Source organism: Artemia sp. Qi Xiang Cuo, chromosome 14 (assembly GCF_049724085.1).
Source record: "Artemia sp. Qi Xiang Cuo chromosome 14, ASM4972408v1, whole genome shotgun sequence".
Lineage (NCBI taxonomy): Eukaryota > Metazoa > Arthropoda > Branchiopoda > Anostraca > Artemiidae > Artemia > Artemia sp. Qi Xiang Cuo.
This window is the reverse complement of record NC_142807.1, coordinates 33,267,037-33,285,231: the sequence shown is the minus strand read 5'-3', so window position 1 is coordinate 33,285,231 and position 18,195 is coordinate 33,267,037. Positions and strand designations below refer to the sequence as shown.

Sequence of the window (18,195 nt, the reverse complement as noted above, 5' to 3'; positions counted from 1 at the left end):
TTCTTAGCTTCCCATGTGTATTTTTTTTTCTAACAGGTCTAGATGGGATACTCTTTTTAGAATTGATTATGATATTAAGACTGAAACAATAATTTCAAGGCTTCGGATGTCATAAATGTCAAGTATAAAGAAAACCATGCGACGTTTTAGGTCACTGTTTTTCTTGTTACATTTAATTTTGTACATAACAATAGAATTAACTGGAAAAATGAGTTACGAGCCAACTTTTCCAGAAGTTGCGATGCCCGTAACTGGAGCGAGACAACCCATTTCGACTTTACAATTTTTGGGACCGCCTTGTTCTTCTCAATCCTCGCAAATGTCTGGAAGTACCAACTTAGTATAAGACAGTGTATATCATAGCTATGATGTGGGTAGTGGTGCTTCAAAGACTTGTATTGTGCCAATAATACAAGGATAACTAGAAAATAGAAGACTTATTCTCCGGTTGAAAGGTATTTAATAATTAAAGTCTCTATATGCGTTGTTATTTAAGAAGATAGATCTGAACCCTGTACATTGCCACAATTAAGATTCTATTTAAAAAAAAAATACTTAGAAAAATTAAGGACTTTTAAGTTACTTTATTTTGCATGAACTTTGGCTAGAATTGTTACGGAGACGCTTCGGATACTGTCAGTTCACATCTCAAAGTCTAAACGAAGATACTCTACTTACTCAGATCGGAAACAGCTAGTACTACAACTCTCCTCAAGGAAACACAATAGAATTCCATAAACTGCTTTAGAACATCCTAAAACAATTTACTTATATTATCACTTAATTTAGACCATTAAACTTTACCCCCTCCCCGTCCCTAATGGACAAAAATAGAGCCCGAATTATATATATTCAAGGAATTTTCAATTGTGTAACTCTTTTTTCCCGCCGCTTGTTTACCGTTTGCCGTTAAGTTAATGTCAAGAAAAGAGTCGCATTATCTAAATTTCTTTGAGAATACTTAATTTGGACTATATATTTGTTAATTAAGGGTGGGAGGTAAAGTTTAGTGGGGTCCATTTAGGAATGATATAAGCATGTATTTTACATATTTTAAAGTAGTTTCTAGAATTTCACACTGGTTCCAGATAGATAGTGGAACCACTAAACTGATATCCTTATATCCTACAATATACAAAAGTCCTACCTAGTACCCTAGAGCTTTTTTTCGACACCGGCACTAATACAAAAAAAAAAAAAAAAAAAACAGTACACGTTTGATGCAATGAATGGACGAAGATCCAGAAAGCTACTTTTGGTTTAAAACTGGAATAAAATCGCTAATGTAAAAAATATGGCCATTTGGCCATGAAAAATGCCGCGGCAGTCAAGTTTTTTTTTCTTGCCTTCTTCATTATCGTTTTTTCGAACTGATGAGCAATCAAGCTTCAATATAGGTCTTATATTTTAACTATTAAGGAAGGGCACCTGTCAAGACTAGATAGGTGAAGAGAGGGACAGGAAATGAGCAGGAAAAACATATATTTAAAATTTTAAAAATAAGGATAAAAACTGTGCAGTTACGAAGAAAACCGTTTTAAATCGTTTTCACAATTTAAAAAGTAGTCTAAAAAATATATGTTAAAGGCAATGCTTAGGGAGATAGTCTCTTTTATCTTCAGCTAACTAGAATTCAAATTAGTTTAAAATTCAAGAATCAACTACAGGAACTTGGATGAGTATTCAGGTCAAACGTTTTGCCGCCGTTTCCAGAGCTATGAGTACATAGAAGGGAAGCCGATGGCTTCGATTTGTTCAAATCTTGTCAGGTCACTTCATTCTTACCAGGCTCAATAGATATAACTCAATTTCTTTTTTAAATTCTTTTTCTTACGTGAGAAAGAATATTGAATCTTCTCTAATCTCTTTAAATCATACTTTGAAAAACTTATTAAGTATGAAAAATAATCCCAGAAACATAGTAAATGCTTAAGATCATCAAGAGACAGATTGCAAGGAAGACATATTGCTTTTTCTCGCCCCTCGGTAAAATTTGAAAAATATATTTACATCCACTTTTCATTACACGCATTACCGTAGATTTATCCATACCAACGCTGTCTAAACAGCTCTTCTATCGTATGTTTAGGTTGATAAGAAGCTCCACTGTAAATGCTTGAGCTTAGAATAACGTGGACTTGTCAACATTTGGTATTATGACTATAAAAGGAATCCAGAAACCCATTGCTACAAGCATAACAGTACTTCCATGGTTTACATTACTCAATAATAATCAGAGAGTAGATCTTCCCGCCCTCCAAAGCCTCTTTTCCAGATTGCATTCATATATCCAGGGGCTTTATAAAGGTAGGAGAAATTCAGAAAACAGACCGGATTCTACGCACAAAGAAGAAGCATTAGTCACTTTTCTATGACCCGAATAGGCAGGCTCAATAATTGTGATCTGGAACGCTGAACTTTTTCGAACTCAGAAGCAATTTCATGGTATTATCTGCGCCCGAGGCTAGTATTTATGTTGGTAACCAGGCTTAAATAAAACGCCTGGTCACGTGGGCGTACGGAAGGGAGGCAGCTGGTCCCTCTAGAACTTCAAATTTACACTAGATATGGCTGAAAAATCAGATGGTTGAAAGAAGGTAGATGGCTAAAAAAGCAGTTGATAAAAGGTAGATGGTTGAAAAGCTGGAATAAACAGCTGGAATGATAGAATAAAAGTCTAACAAGAAGCAATTATCCATAATATCTTGAAAATTTATAGATAATCCAAGAAGAGTAATACCGTACTGAAGCTTATTGATGATTTATTATTTTTGGTGATTACTTATTAATAAACATTACATATTGCTGGCAATGTAAGGTTTTGTGAACAGGCAATATAACTTCAGCTACCCCCTCCCTCCCTCGCCCTTCATCAAAGAATCGGCTGCCCCTCCCCCTAGACAAGAGGCTACGTGCGCCAATGCCTGGTCACTTTATAGTTTTACACAGAGCAATCGGCTAATGAAAAGGGGCACGACTTTATATTAGAGAGGAAAGCATGTTCCGACATTTTTCATGGTTTTGAAGAACCAGTTGTGCGTACTAAAAAGGCGCAAGCTAGGCTATGGTGCGGCATGAGCAATTTTGATAATACAGGCTCCATTTTTAAACCTTTTCTGCGAACGAGAAGACAGGATATAATGCATTTTAGACAAAAACAACAAATTCATTCAATGTCCTTAGAATGCAATAAGGTAGGAAAAACAGGGTCAAACCAACCAATAGAACTTGTTTAGTTTGTGAAAGTGGGCCATAAATCCTAGTTAGTAAAAATTAGACTTAACGCGTTTTGAATTACTATAGCTGAGGTAAGGTATTCGGAAGAAAATCAGGTTATAAATCCTGACAACGTAATGGAAAGAAACAGTTGATACCAATCTTTACAAAAGTTAGCCGGCATAGAAATCTGATTCCCAAGAGCGTTATGACTCTGTTAAAACTCCAAAGGGCATCGTTAGAGGTAGCAATCTCGAGATTGGATGGTTTAAGCTATTAGCTATTTAAATTTTAAAAGAAAGACAGATCCTGGCACACGTGCATATTCGTTTAAGAATGGCACCTTGTCTCCTAAGAGTGTAAAGAGAATCTTCATAGTTGGCTTTCATGAGACAAGATTCTCTAAGCTTAAAACATAGAAGAACACAATAGTAACTATTGCTTTTATACATGCATTTACCTATGCTTGGGAAAAGAAAGAAAGAAATGGCATCCAATTGTTTCTACTGAAGATTGACTGAAAATACTTAGGTGGACTATAACTAAAAAAGAATTAATAAAGACGTATCTAACACAGGGGCGTAGTTGCTATAGGGAGGGGGCAACTGCAACCCATACCCCAGTTTGCCCCTCCCCCAGACCCCAGTTTGCCCTCTTAAGCTAGAACTTTGCTTCTTCAAAAATATTGTCAAAACTAATGTAAATCTGCATAATTCAAGCATCCAGACAAACGGGTCAGTTTTCTTTAGTATATCTTTGTCATTAATATACTGTGTGGCTCATTTTTCACTGTCACTTTTACTTGATTTGGGAAATTAGCTCCAACTTTGCACCCCCCCCCCCCCAGGAATTTGACAAAATTACGCTACTGTATTCTAACCAACAAAGAGTCTAAATAATTCTGCATTGCGAATATTAGTATAGGTTTATTGCCACCGATAAATATATCGCTACTCTATTCGGTCGATGGATAGCCACAGATTAGCGTCAGTTAAGCAATTTTTCTACTAGGGAATCTAAAATCAAGCAAAACAAACTCAGTTTTTACACAGTTACTTGAATTGGTTATTTTTATATTCAGATTCAAAAAATAGTCTTTAAGTATGTTAAGATCAAATTGTAAATGTGGTAAATGATAATTATGAAATTGCGGTTCAAGCCAACTTGGACAAAACGATTATGAAAATAAATGAAGAGTAAGGCCATGTTGTTTATTTTCGTGTGTTTAATATAAATCCAATTGGAAAGATACTTTACTCGGATCGAACAGGAAGTTGTTGCTAGTAATCAAACCGTTCGTGGTAACGAACCGTAAATAAGGAGTCACTCGGCTGAATAGTAACCGAAACTCCGAAAAACGGAATTAATATCAATAGATTCATCAAAAGAATCAGCTTATTATGCTGAATCCAATATACAAGATTCATCAAGTTTAGTTACCCATCAAAAGTTATCAGCCTGAGAAAATTTGCTTAATTTTGAAATAGCGAGGCGTTGAGGAGGGGACAGGTCCTTTCATATACGGAATAATTTCTGTTCGTTTTAAGTTTTACTGTCGGTATTACTTTCAGTTACACAAACTTGTTTTTTCATGTAATATAAACTAAGAAACATCTTTCCACGTGCTGCTACCGTTGCTAACAAAACGCATTCAATTAATGCTAACAATTCATTACGAAAGGAGAAAACAAAGAAAAACTTTCATGAATTTTGTTTCTCATTTTAAACTCGAAATTATTTTCGCTGCTGTGTGAATAGCTGTTTGAATTGGTTAGCCTAAGCAATAAAAATATTTTTGGTCCCGGTTCTTGATTTTGAATTTTTTTTCTGCATTTCATCATATTATTATTATTATTTTTTTTAATGAAAGTAAAAACTAGAATTAAAACGAAGAACTTTTATTTCTTAACATCCTTTATGTTGAGAAGTCTTTAACTGAAAGCATTTTAGATTGCAAAAAATAATGCCACTTGCGGCTTGGAAGTATTTATTTACTGATCACCTTCAAAAATAAGAAAGTAGGACCAAAAATTATGTTGTTTATGGAATCTGGAAATAAATTAACTGTGACTAGCCGCTCATTTATTATGGACTGTGTACATGTATAGGAACAAATGCACCATCGCACTCCAATATGGCCTCTGAATTTCTGGGTAATTTAAAAAGTCTAATTGTGTCTAAGGAGATAGTAGAATGCTTGCTTCAAATGCTTGCTAAAATTACTGTTTTACAAAACAAAATGACAGAAATCGACACTTTACCGCGACATGATCTCTTTTATTACTTAAAGAGTACTAGAAGTAAAACCGTCACTTCAATGAACCCTCTCATTATCCATTAATTAGACGCGATCGCCCCCAGAAAAAATAATAACAACGACAAATAAACTGGTATCCTTGACTATACTTTGTCGGGGCTCACTCACAAATAGCAGCTTGTAACCTCTGTTCTATGGTTCACAAATACGAAGTATTTCGTGGTGCGATTTGCGTCAAGATTCAACATCTATCTTGCATATTAGAAATCAACAGAAAAAACACATTCTTTAAGTGTGCATCATACTGCTATACAAATTGCCTTTGTAGAATTTTGGTTTCTAGTTATAAGGGTCGCTCTTTAATTACAGTTTGCTACCACGAACTGTTTTATAGATGAATTTATTGCAGGTATCCTTAAGAATCTCTTTAAGCTTGTAGACATTCACTAGAAAACTTACTATATGTATAGGCACTAGCAGAAACTTCAGAGTGGAGTAGTTATGGGGTGCAATCCTTCAAAATATTCTAGTCCGGTGGGAGTAAGAAATTGGTTAAATCTTCTTTTTGAAACAATTTTTTCATTCTCTTTGTACATCAGTAGATTCTACATTATTTGTGTTTTTGGTCTTCTAAAGGTGGGTGGGTGGGGGAGGTAGTCCATTCTTCTGTTAGATTTGCATGGATATGTTTGTCGTCGATATTAACCTATTTTAACGAAGTTTAATGTAGGTTCCGCTCCCTCAAGTCTGAGTATTGTGATTTTAGGGAGATATTAACCCAACTGATATTGACATGTTTCTTATATTCGTATACAGTTTGAGCAGGAGATCGGTAGATAGACCAGTATCAACTCGGAAAAAAAGAGCTGTTTTTGGACAAGCCTTGAGAAGTTCCTTATTTGTTATTGATATGATTTCACCGAAAAAAATTTGACAGTCGTTCCTAGAAAATAATCATGAAACAATGAAATGCTCTGTGGGTATTTACCTTTTTTCTATTTTTTTTTTTTTTTTATAAATAAAAATTAACACCAATTATCTGAGACATGGAACAGTGAATAACCGAAATTTAATCCTTATTTCCTTGTGAGTTTAACTTCAATACTCATAAGTATTACAATTATAGGTAACTATGAGTTAGTCTCCTAGTGACCTAGATTATGCTGACGATTTAAGAGTCTTCGATGAAAATGTTATAAAAAAGAATGAACTTTTAGAGGTTTTGCAAGTTCATGGTGCAAGAATGGCTTTGAAAATTAATGTCAAGAAGACTAAGTCGCCAAGACTAGGAATATGTGAAGGGGAAGAGGTAATGTTGGGCAATGAGAAGATTGATCAAGTGAACAGCTTCACTTGCCTAGGTAGTAATATTCATAAAGACAGTGGTTCTAGTGAAGATGTTAAAAGTAGAATAGCAAAGACCCAGGGTGTTTTTTTTACACTTGAAAAAGTGTCGAAGAACAGGAAGATAAGCCTGCGAACCAAGATTAGAGTATTGGACGTTACAGTGATGACAATGGTCAAGTAGGGTCCTGAAGTGTGGGCGCTCCGAAAAACGGGGGAGGATTTGATAGATGTTTTCCAGAGAAATTGCCTAAGGATTCTTTTGGGTACTCGACTGAGTGACAAGTTGTACGAAAAATGTCGTTCAATTACGTTTTCTAGGTCTATAAGGCGAGAAAGGATGAGACGGCTTGGACATGTCCTACGGATGAAGGATGACAGATTGCCAAAGATCGTCTTTGTCGGGCAACCGTCTAGGGCCAAACGAAAAGTGGGTCGTCCCTGAACGGTGTAAGAGAATGTAGTAAGAAAAGGTTTAAAGGCAATGGAAACTTCTTGGGAGCCTGTAAAGAGGGAGGCTTTGAATAGATTGGGGTGGAGGAGGAGGAGCATGCGTAGCTATACTGACCTCAGGCGGCTTGGTGCTGCAATGAGTTAGTAGTAGTAGTAGGAGTTGTTACTAGGAGTAACTACTGCAGGTACAATGCTAGTGACTAGAGCCAGTAATCCTTTATGTTATTAGATAAAAAAACAAGTTTTTTAAATTAAAGTAAAGAGCAATATTAAAACTGAAAACAAAAAGAAAATTCTGTCGTATTTGGGGGCGGCTGCCGTCTCTTCAACCCTCTGCTGTTTATGCTAAAGTTTATAGTGTTTTAAAAATACTTCTGATTCCAATTCCATGACTCTTGTGTTTGAGCAGCCCTTTTTAAAGAAATGGTACAGAAAGCCAAACTTTAGCGTAAAGAGCAGGGGATTGAGGAGGGGCAGCCTCCCTCAAATACGGAATGATTTCAGTTTTTCTTAAGATTTGATGTCAGAAAACTGTTTTTCATTTAATTTGTTTTCGTTTTCATTTTTTTTTAATAGTTTGGGTGGGTAACTGTTATCCCGAGTCGCTCCGTACTTACTGTTCTTTGCTATGAACAGTTTGATTACGCTGTAGCTGATCAAATTTTGTTGTTGCTTTCTGCTGATGTTAGTCTAGCTCTGAACCGTCGGATCTAATTCATTGAATTACAGATCACAAGAAAGTTATTTTCTTATTTTTCAAAGTTTGTCTTTAAATGAAAATATAACTTATTTCAGTTTAGCTCAACCAGCAGAGCTCTTAGCCTAATCTTAGGTAGCATATGGCCTATCAGAATTTTGTAAGATCTTATATTTTACAATACACATCAGGAGTGCTCACTTTCTGCCGTCTTGCTTACACCTTAGAGGGCCACATGTTCTACCATTCGAGGCACAAATTCGCCAAGCCATGCGTCTTTGTGTGAAATAGTATACAAGATTTTTGTTAGCAGGCAACCGCTCATACATTTATTTTATAGTTTATTTGTCTCCATATCAAACGGTTTGTGTTAACGAACTGTAAGTAAGGAGCGATACGGCTCAATAGTAACCGAAACTCTAAAAAACGGAATTTTGATATCAATAGATATATTAAAAAAATTGGATTTTTATGCTGATTTCAAATACATAAGTTTCATTAAGTTTAGTCATACCCATCAATAGTTACGAGCCTGAGAAAATTTGCCTTATTTTCAAAAGAAAGGGGAAAACACCCCCTAGAAGTCATAGAATTTTTATGAAAATCACACCTTCAACTTCAGCGTATCAGAGGACCCTACTGTAGAGGTTTCAAGTTTCTACCTGGAAAAATGTGGAATTTTGTATTTTTTGCCAGAAGGAAGATCACGGATGCGTGTTAATTTATTATTATTATTTTCCAGGGGTAATCGTATCGACCCGGTGGTCCTAGAATATCGTAAGAGGGCTCATTTTTAATTTCCAGGAACGGAAATTAAAAGTTATAGTGCCCTTTTAAGTGACCAAAAAGATTGGAGGGCAACTAGGTCCCCTCCCCCATCCCTTTTACCTCAAAACCGTGCGATTAAAATTTTGAGATAGCCATTTTGTTCATCATAGTTGAAAAGACCCAATAACTATGCCTTTGGATATAATATGACGCCCCCCACAGCCCCAAGGGAAAGGTCTTTAAGGTATAAATATTGTCCATTGTTTACGCATAGTATTTGTTATTTGGAAGCATGCCTACATTTTAGGGTGGGAAGACGAATTTTCTGCTGGGGGTTTTTTCACGGGGGAAATTTTCATGGGGAGGGAAGTTACCAGGGGCTGCACTTGTCTGAGTAAATTACACATCAGGGGAATTTGCCAAAATTCCTGTACATTTTTTTATATTTCTTGCTTTCTCTATTCCGTCTCAATTTTACTCATGGAGTTGTTAAGGCTAATTGCCCTGGGTAAATTTTCACCGGGATTGAATGTTATAGAGGATATATCCGTGGGGAGGATATTTCTCCGTGAAAGTGGGGCCAGATTTCCTGGGACTATTTAAAAAACAATCATAAATTAAATAAGAAAACAAGATTTTTCAACTGAGAGTAAGAAACAACATTAAAACTCAAAACGAACAGAAATCAATACTTACATAAAGGGAGGTATCTCCTCCTTAAAACCTCGCTAGTTAAGCTAAATTTTGAATTTCGTCTCAATTCTTTAAGGACGACTCCTGAAACAAAACTTGTTTTTTTTATTTAATGACATGCAGTTAGAGTCAGTTACATACATGGCCCTTATGAATTGAGCAATATATATATATGTCACTAAGGCTAAGGAATAAGTGAAGATGAAAAGGGGACGTTCGGTAAGGAAAGGATTGATCAGGTGGGCAGCTTCACTTACCTTGGTAGTATTATTAGTAAAGACGGTGGGAGCAGTGAAGATGTAAAAAGTAGAATAGCCAAGGCTGCAAACCAAGATTAGAATATTAGAAGCTACTGTGATTACAGTGGTCAAATATGACTCTGAAACATGGGCGCTCCGAAAAGCGGATGAAGATTTGCTAGATGTTTTCAAGAGAAATTGCTTACGGATTCTTCTGGGTTTCCGGCTGACTGACCGTATTTCACACAGTAGGTTGTATGAAAAATGTGATTCAATCCTGCTTTTTAGGGCTATAGTGAGAGAAAGGTGGAGATGGCTAGGGCATGGTGTGCGGGTGAGGGACGACATATTACCGAAGATTATCCTTTTCTTCCAACCGTCTAGGGCTAAACGGAAAGCAGGCCGTTTTCATCTGGGGTGGGGTGATGTCATAAAGAAAGATTTAAAGGAAATAAGAAGTTACTGGGAGAGTGTAAAAAGGTAGGCTTTGAATAGATTGGGATGGAGGAGGAGCGTGCATAGCTGTATTGGCTTAGGCGGCTTGGTGCTGCGGTGAGTTGTTAGTAGTAGTAGTAGTATTAATACCTTCCCAGCCTAAGCAAGACTTAGCAGCTTCCTTATTCATCATGAGCCCTACTCCCTGTCTATGTACCCCCTCCTTCCTGCCTGAGTAAACAAATTCTATATCACCTAATTTCATGCTTCCTACCCCTGGGATATGAGCTTTGAAACTCCTAATAAGTCCTATTCGAATCGTCTGAATTCGTCAGTCAAAATGTCGATACGATAGTTATTTTTTAACGTCGTAACATTCCAAGTCCCAATTTTCATGTTCTTTAAATCATTGAAATTATTTTGGCCTCAGGAAAAGAAATGATCCCGGATACTAGTGCAGGACGGGGATCAAGTCTAAATCAAGTCTAAATCGAAGCGCTTAAGCCGGCTTAGAACCGGACAGCAAGAAGTCCTTGGGACCTCCAGCATGAATGGAGACTGTGCATTCCTGGGCCCATCTTGGTCACAACATGGTTTTCAGCACTTGGCGATACTCTTCTATCAACAAGAGTCGAAATCCTGCACAGATAGTCTCAAGCCTATTGCCTCCGACTCATTATATATTCATGCCTACAAATTTGCTATATTCATGCCTAAAATTATGCTATTACGGGGAGGCAGCGCATAGTAGATACATTAGCTAGGAAGAGGATTTTCAGCCTGAAAACGCCCCTCAAAACAGACGAAGCCCAGAAGGATTATCCATTAGTCAGAGTCCCGTGCGAATGCTCTATCGTTTACTAGGCTATATCTTCCTCGAGGGGCTCCACTTCTCAAGTGGGAATAGAGTTGACTGCAAGGTCCTCAGTCTTGCAGGTACCCCGAAAGGGTCCTTGCAGAGGCCGTGGTCCATAGATCTGGGTCTTACGCCCTGCCACAGTTGTCCTCCTATGGAAGATCCTCCCACGATGGTGGTCAGGTCTCACCTTGGCCCAAGCCTCCTATGGAGGTACCCTACATATCTGTAGGGCGTTCCCTATCGCCACCTGGGGACACGCTGAATGGCCGGGGGGAATACTGAAAACTGTCTTAGCTTGCGCATGTCCTGAGGAGGCCCAATGACGGCATGATCAAATAAGTACTTCTAGCTGCTTGTTTGACAGATTGACATAGGCGACCAGGCGTTCAATTGAAAATTGGTGGACAACAACATTTTAGCTTCTCAAAAATAGTGTCAATTTGCAGGAATTAGGGGGCTGAGGAGCAAAATTGTGTTTTTAGAAACCTAGGGATTGTAATTTTGTTCTTTTCTATTTATTCAATGAAAGTGTCAAAAAAGGCATTTTTCAATGAAATTACCAAAAAAAGATATTTTCCAATCTAGGGTGGAGGGAATCTTGGGTATTTCCTTCCTTCAATTGGTGCTACTGTTTCTTGAATTACCAGTTCTCTTATTTGCATATCAGGAAGCATAATCACAGGAACTCAAGATTTTATCGTAGAAAACCGGTTAAATGTTCCAAGTTCTGATTCTGTCGCTTCAGCAGGACTGGGGAGCAAACGAGAAGGTGTCTGGCAGTGGATTCTTAAATTTTCTCTGTTTGATAAACTTCGATTCTTGTAGGCAGTGAGACCAGTTTCTTTAAACTCTTGCATGACTGCATAAAGCAATCTACTCTGCAATTCAGAGCCGACAAAAGCTCGAACCACTTCGTGGTGAGAGAGGTTCAGCAAAAACTATGACTAGGTATATATTTAAAATTGTGGTAAGTTACCCCCCCCCCATATAACCAGAAGCTGCCTATGATTTCCTCAATATTATTCCGAGTTTTGACAAAACTTACCTGTTTTTTGTATGCGACTCAAATTTTATTGCCTTTCCTTCCAAGAATAAGAGGGCTTTTTGAAATATATTTCTGTATACATACCTGCCTTAGAAATAACATAAACTGCACTGCTTACCTTCATTGGTACATTCTAGGGTACTTGCGTGTTATAGCGACTACATTTTGTTCTTGAACTGCAATTAAGCCCGTTTTCTGTGTCGACTTGGAGATAATCAGCTTAGCCTAAGCGAGATAAATGGTATATATGCAGGTATATTTTAATTAAATGTTTAATATATAGAGGTGGTTAGGTATTTATATGATGCGTTCTGGGTGGCCTGCTTTCCATATTTCTCTGTTTGTAGTTACCATAATTTTGTTACTAAAGTATTATATTTTCATCATATTTTGGTATATGTTATTATGATTAACCCCGCTTTACTTCTTTGGTGTGGTTGCAATAACCCGTAAGTACCAATAGTTTTATTGTTTGGGCTCTTTAGGCCAAGGGCCCCTCACATATGAAGATTTGTTTTACACGCTTTGTTGCTGGCTGTACCTTTGTTCATTTAAAGTAATACTGCTGTTTCTTTTCAGTTCAACAATGGACAACAATCTAAATTTCGTACCATCACCAACTACAGCTTATTATTCATCATCAGCACCATTGCATCAGCAAATCGGGTTTTTGTATAATGCTCGTCAATCTTCAATCAATCAAGCTTACTCGGAGAACCCATGGATGGCGTCACAATATCCTTATGGTACAAATGGACGAGTTGGTTACAACGCAATGCAAGAAGAAAGACGTACTACCAAAGAGCAAAGAGTCCGTCGACCCATGAACGCTTTCATGGTTTGGTCCAAAGAAGAGAGGAAAAGGCTAGCGAATGAAAATCCAGATCTCCACAATGCCGACCTTAGTAAGATGCTTGGTAAGTCGTTCAGCTTCAACCAAATTTCTCATTTAGCCATTTTCTAACTTATGATCGGAGATCTTGCCCGACAAAAAAAAAAAAAAGATTATGGAATAGGGTTAGTGATGGAATACCAACGCCACTCTGTACGCTTAGGGTGGTTTGAGCCAATTCAGTATTAGTAATGAGATTCTGAAGTGGATTTGCCTTGCATGCAGTGGGAATTGTGTAAGATTTTTGCAGTATTCACATAAAATGTTTCACAAGTATCCAGCAAGGGACAAATGCAAAAGCAGAGTGCATCGGATTCGAATAATAACTGGATGAGCTTAGGAATCGAGGTCCTGTTTTTGTTCGTCAGGTCCTTTAGGCGCTGATGAGTGTTTATACAGAGCTTGAGTGTAGTACTCACCGGGATATACCGGCTCCAAACCTTTTTTTGGGTCATTACCATCTTTATTGGGGATGAGTTTCTTTGAATATTTTTTTTCCATTGGATGAGTAAATCACCTTGTAATTAACATTGCCACTAATAGTGCTAGAAAAAACAGTACCTGAACTTCAATGAGGATTTCATAGAAGGTGGCCAAGATAGAATCTTGCACACCTCTTCCCCTTGACAGGGGAAGAGCAGCCTATGGACGATGAGTGTTCGCCAGCATGTCAATAGTCAAGTCGCTGATTGCTAAGACGAGTTGTGCAGTAGCAGTAATTTTTTAAAAATATATGATCGTGAGATATCCAATGGGGTAGTCAAAATACCATATATGCAGGTATTATGAGAAAATAATTATACATGTTAACATTTAAGTGGCTTTTTTTACTAAAAACAGCTTATTTTTGTTGTTGCTTGAAATGTGCAAAAGGGAATGTAAAGCACAATCTTAGTAAGGGTTTGGATAGAAATAGAGGTTCGTACTCTGACAACAACAAAAATTTGCCCTTAAAAGCTAAAATAGTTGAAGCTAGAGACCAAAGTACTTCTCAAAAATAAAAAGTTATCAACCGTTCTCTAATATCAGCTTCTTTTCATTAAGCACAAGTTAAGCTCTATCAAATCGATTACTGCTATCTAAGCAATTACTGAAGTAACAGCGTAATTAATTTTAGAGCTTAAAATGTGTCACATAGTGATTTTGCCCAGGGGAATCAGACAAAATAATCGCACCGTTCAGCTAGCTAATTGCCTAATATTTTCTCGCCTGATTTGACATAAATTGGTTTTGCTTTAGGCCCAAAGAAAACCGCAAGTAAACCAAGCCAAAACAGCAAGGTCTCTCTTCTCTAACCTAAATTATTCCATTATACAAAGTTCAACTTCGGAAGATAATGTCTTTCCATGTGTTATTTTCTGCTAAAGGGGGTAGTCTTCGCCTTTTGACATCCTATGGATACCTTATTCCAGTTATTGCTTTCAGTTCTTCGGAGTCAACTTACTTGTTACCCAACACTTGTGAACACCACACATTTCTGTAAGAAATAAAAAATCTATTTCAAATTAGATTTTAGGTTGTGACCGAAGTCGAGGTTTTTCAGCATTACCACACATAAACATGGGCGTTGTGTGTGTGTGGTGGGGGGGGGGGTTGTTCCCCCCCAATAAAGTGGAGAAAAATTATTATGTATCCCATGCCCCTTGACTATCCGGATATGAACCCCTCTCCCCCCCCCCCCAATAGAAATGCTGGAGGTTCGGCCCTGCATATCGAGCAAATAAGAATACATAGGTTTACATTTTGCAAAGGTGGCAGTTTTTTGGTTCACCAAAAAAGAAAAAAAAACACGCTAGGATTGGAACAGAATGAAAAAAAATGCATGAAATTGAAAAATCCTGAGGTTGAAGTCTAGTCCAGGACTAGCACACATTAAGCAGCCTGGTTTTTCAAGTTTTTGCTAAACTAAAACTTGAATAAAAAACCGTTTTGTAAAACTATGAATTTTAAGGCCTTCTAACAGACATTTACTATGTCCACGGGTAATCTGTGAATGAACATAGAAATTGCTTCTACTGATGGTTGCTTCTCACCTGGACGGCCTCGTCGTTTCAAAGTCAAACTTTAGTTGGCGCAAAATGATAGGCAATTATTAGTTTTAAGTTATTTTTTCACTTAAAATAAGTGATACTTTAAAACGCTGAACCGTTGGAGATACTCTTCAAACATTTTCATTGAAAGCTCTTAAAATTCTATTGTCTGAGAATGAAGTTTTTTCAAGAATTTTATTGCTAAAAAGCATGCATATGATATTGAACGTCAGAAGAGGTAATAATATTTTTTTGGTGTTACATATTGTTTCGGTATCCTTTGACAATGTATTTGAAATATATCGTTACTTAGCATCATGTAAGTCTTTTCCAAGGCGGCGTCTTCAGAAGAAGAATTAAAGTGCCAAGATCTTTGTGGGCTACCATCTTTTCTCGTGTTAGAGTAACAAGTTTTATGCAAAAAAAAGTATTACAAGTGGATAACATACTTGTCTGTGTTTATCTTTTATTAAAGGGATTCGATACCTTAAAATCATTTTGCGAGCTACAGCGTTGACTGACTGTCAAAGAAAAAGGGCAAATTCTACTAGGGGAATAACCACCATCGAAAGCTATTTAGAATCTCTGGTTTAGCTATGCAAGTTGATTAGAACGACAAATAAATTTTACGTCCACTGTGTCGGCATGGTTTGAACTCAAAGCTGGCAGGACTTCAGGGAAATCCCAAAATTGCCCTATAGCTCAAATGATATTTCCTTTGGGTTGAATTTTAGCGTTTTCCTACCATGTATGCTAGAATATTTTTAGGAACTTTCCTGAACTTTAATAGGAAAACTCTGCTCCGTTTAATAAAAAAAAAGTGAGAAAGAAATTCACATTTTCTGATGATCTAAATTTCATTAAACTCGGTTAATGAGCTAAATTTCATTGAACTTGGATGTCTCTATCTCCATTACAAAACGGAAGAAGTTAAATGTTTTTTTCTAAGATTTCTGGGAAAGTTGGTGTCAGCTTGTAGTTTTCTATTCGGATCTCTTATCTAAGCTCTACAAGTTATATGGCAAAGACCACACAATCCATTCAAAATAGTTTGGCCACACATTAAAAAAAAGTTTATGATAGACGAGATAGGGTGATCATTTAAAGTATTTAATGCCCTTAAACATCTTAGAACATTCTAAATTGTGGAAAGGCTGCTGTACATCCCTCGTCCAAAAAGCTTATTGTAATCAATGTTTCTAAGTTTTGGCGTTCAAGGGGCAAGTGTAATTATTCAATTATGTTCCAAAACACTAATTGAAACCAGCGGCAATTAATTATTGCTTATTGTGCTTCAGAGTGCATTTTCGACCCAAATGCTAATGAAACTAAAACTTGGTCATTTTGTCATCGGAAAAGGGATTTTAGACGGTGTCTATATATATATATATATATATATATATATATATATATATATATATATATATATATATATATATATATATATATATATATATATATATATATATATATATATATATATATATATATATATATATATATATATTTATGTATATATATATATATATATATATATATATATATATATATATATATATATATATATATATATATATATATATATATATATATATATATATATATATATATATATATATATATATATATATATATATATATATATATATATATATATATATATATATATATATATATATAAATATATATAAATTTTTTTTATTGGAAATAAACAGGAACCTCAAGCGTTATATCTTAAGAAAGGCGGTTCAAAAGGGATTTTGGCTTAATTGCCTTATTCCTCCCAGTTTTCCTTTTTTTAAATGATTTTCACATATTCTAATAAAGAATAGAATAATAACAATATTTTATACCATTTCTTAGGGATCTAGGTCCTAATTTAATAGGATGGAGTGGGTAGGCCTTTATTCGTGTAGGCCTTCGACTCAACATGGTGAGTCCTCGCATAATAAAATACTAATAATTGCAAAAGAATTTGTTTCCCAGTCTATAAGGAACTAAAAAACGACACAGGCACTTACGCACTGGGGAGGATGTCCTAGAGGAGGATGATCTAGCTTTGGACTCAAGATTTATATGCAAACAAAAAAAAATGATCAAAATTGAAAATCTAGCAGATTTTTCTCAAGCCTCATATATCAAAATTTAATATTTGCGAATCGAAGCTTTTGAAGTTCGTTCGCTCGAAATCTAGAAGATACATTATTTCGAGACGTTGAAAAGGCAATTCCATGTTTTTTTCTTTTTTTTTGGGTGGGGGGGGGTATTGACTTGAATTTTTCTGAAATTCAGAGACAAATTCTTTCCTGTCCACGATCCCCGTATCCGGAAAAAAATTCGATTTTTTTCCCGACTCTTCATTTCCGAGCTAGATTCACAAGAAAATAAAGTAATAGGAGCGGTGGCGCCCCGTAACGCAATTGCAGAATTTACAACTTCTTTCGAGCATTATCATTGCTTGTTTCATATGACTTCTAAACCACAAAATCTTTAAAAGCGCGATGCGTGGTGAAAGTTGTAGCCACCAATAAAAGACAAGATAAGAATTTCATGCACATCATGCCAAAGACATTTAAATGGGCATCAATCAAGCAGTAAGTGGTAAATTTTGTTGCTGTCGTCCTGATGATGGATGTTAGATAGTGGATGCAGTTCATTGGCTGATTCTGCTTTAGTCTCATTGCTTTGATTAGTGGGTGGAGTTGTTGAAATACTTTACGATTTAGAAAATTAATTCTAATTTTGGATGCGTTCTAGGCCAAAAGGGTTTTCAACCAAACATATGCTTGATGCATGTCATTTTCGCTTGCTTAATCCGAAGTAACTAATTCCACTGCGAATTAACGGTATAAAGAGAAGGTTGCTGAAACTAGATATAATCCAACAATTGGGGCTATTGAGAAGGAAACATGTTAAGAAAACAGCTCTTACTTCACAGTATTCCAAACAATTGTAATTAGCACAATTTGAAGGAGCTTTCACTATACTATACCCGGTACTTAAGCATTAGTTAGTCACTTCTATATACTGCTAAAGAAGTCAAGTTTTGTTAATGCTAATGAAATAAAATAAAATAGGATGAATATATAATAATTTATAAGCAAATTTGGGCTATATATTTGCACATTAGGGGTGGGGGTGTTTGGTAAATTATAGCATATATTAAATACGTAACCTAACCTAGGTACCTTCCCCCCCCCCTAAACCCCCAAAAACAACAGTTTAAATATCGTAAATGCAATGAAAACCACGCTTTGCATTGCATTT

At 36.3% G+C, this 18,195-nt stretch overlaps 1 protein-coding gene across 1 annotated transcript in view; it reads left to right on the top strand.

Annotated features, from left to right (window-relative positions):
• Positions 1-325: 325 nt before the first annotated feature.
• Positions 326-18,195, top strand: part of LOC148944386 (uncharacterized) — an 82,018-nt gene continuing 64,148 nt past the window's right edge. The window contains exons 1-2 of the mRNA XM_089100843.1: positions 326-455; positions 12,586-12,923. Coding sequence (XP_088956969.1) covers positions 12,593-12,923 — 331 coding nt within the window. The 5' untranslated portion in view covers positions 326-455; positions 12,586-12,592. The remainder of the gene's footprint in view (positions 456-12,585; positions 12,924-18,195) is intronic.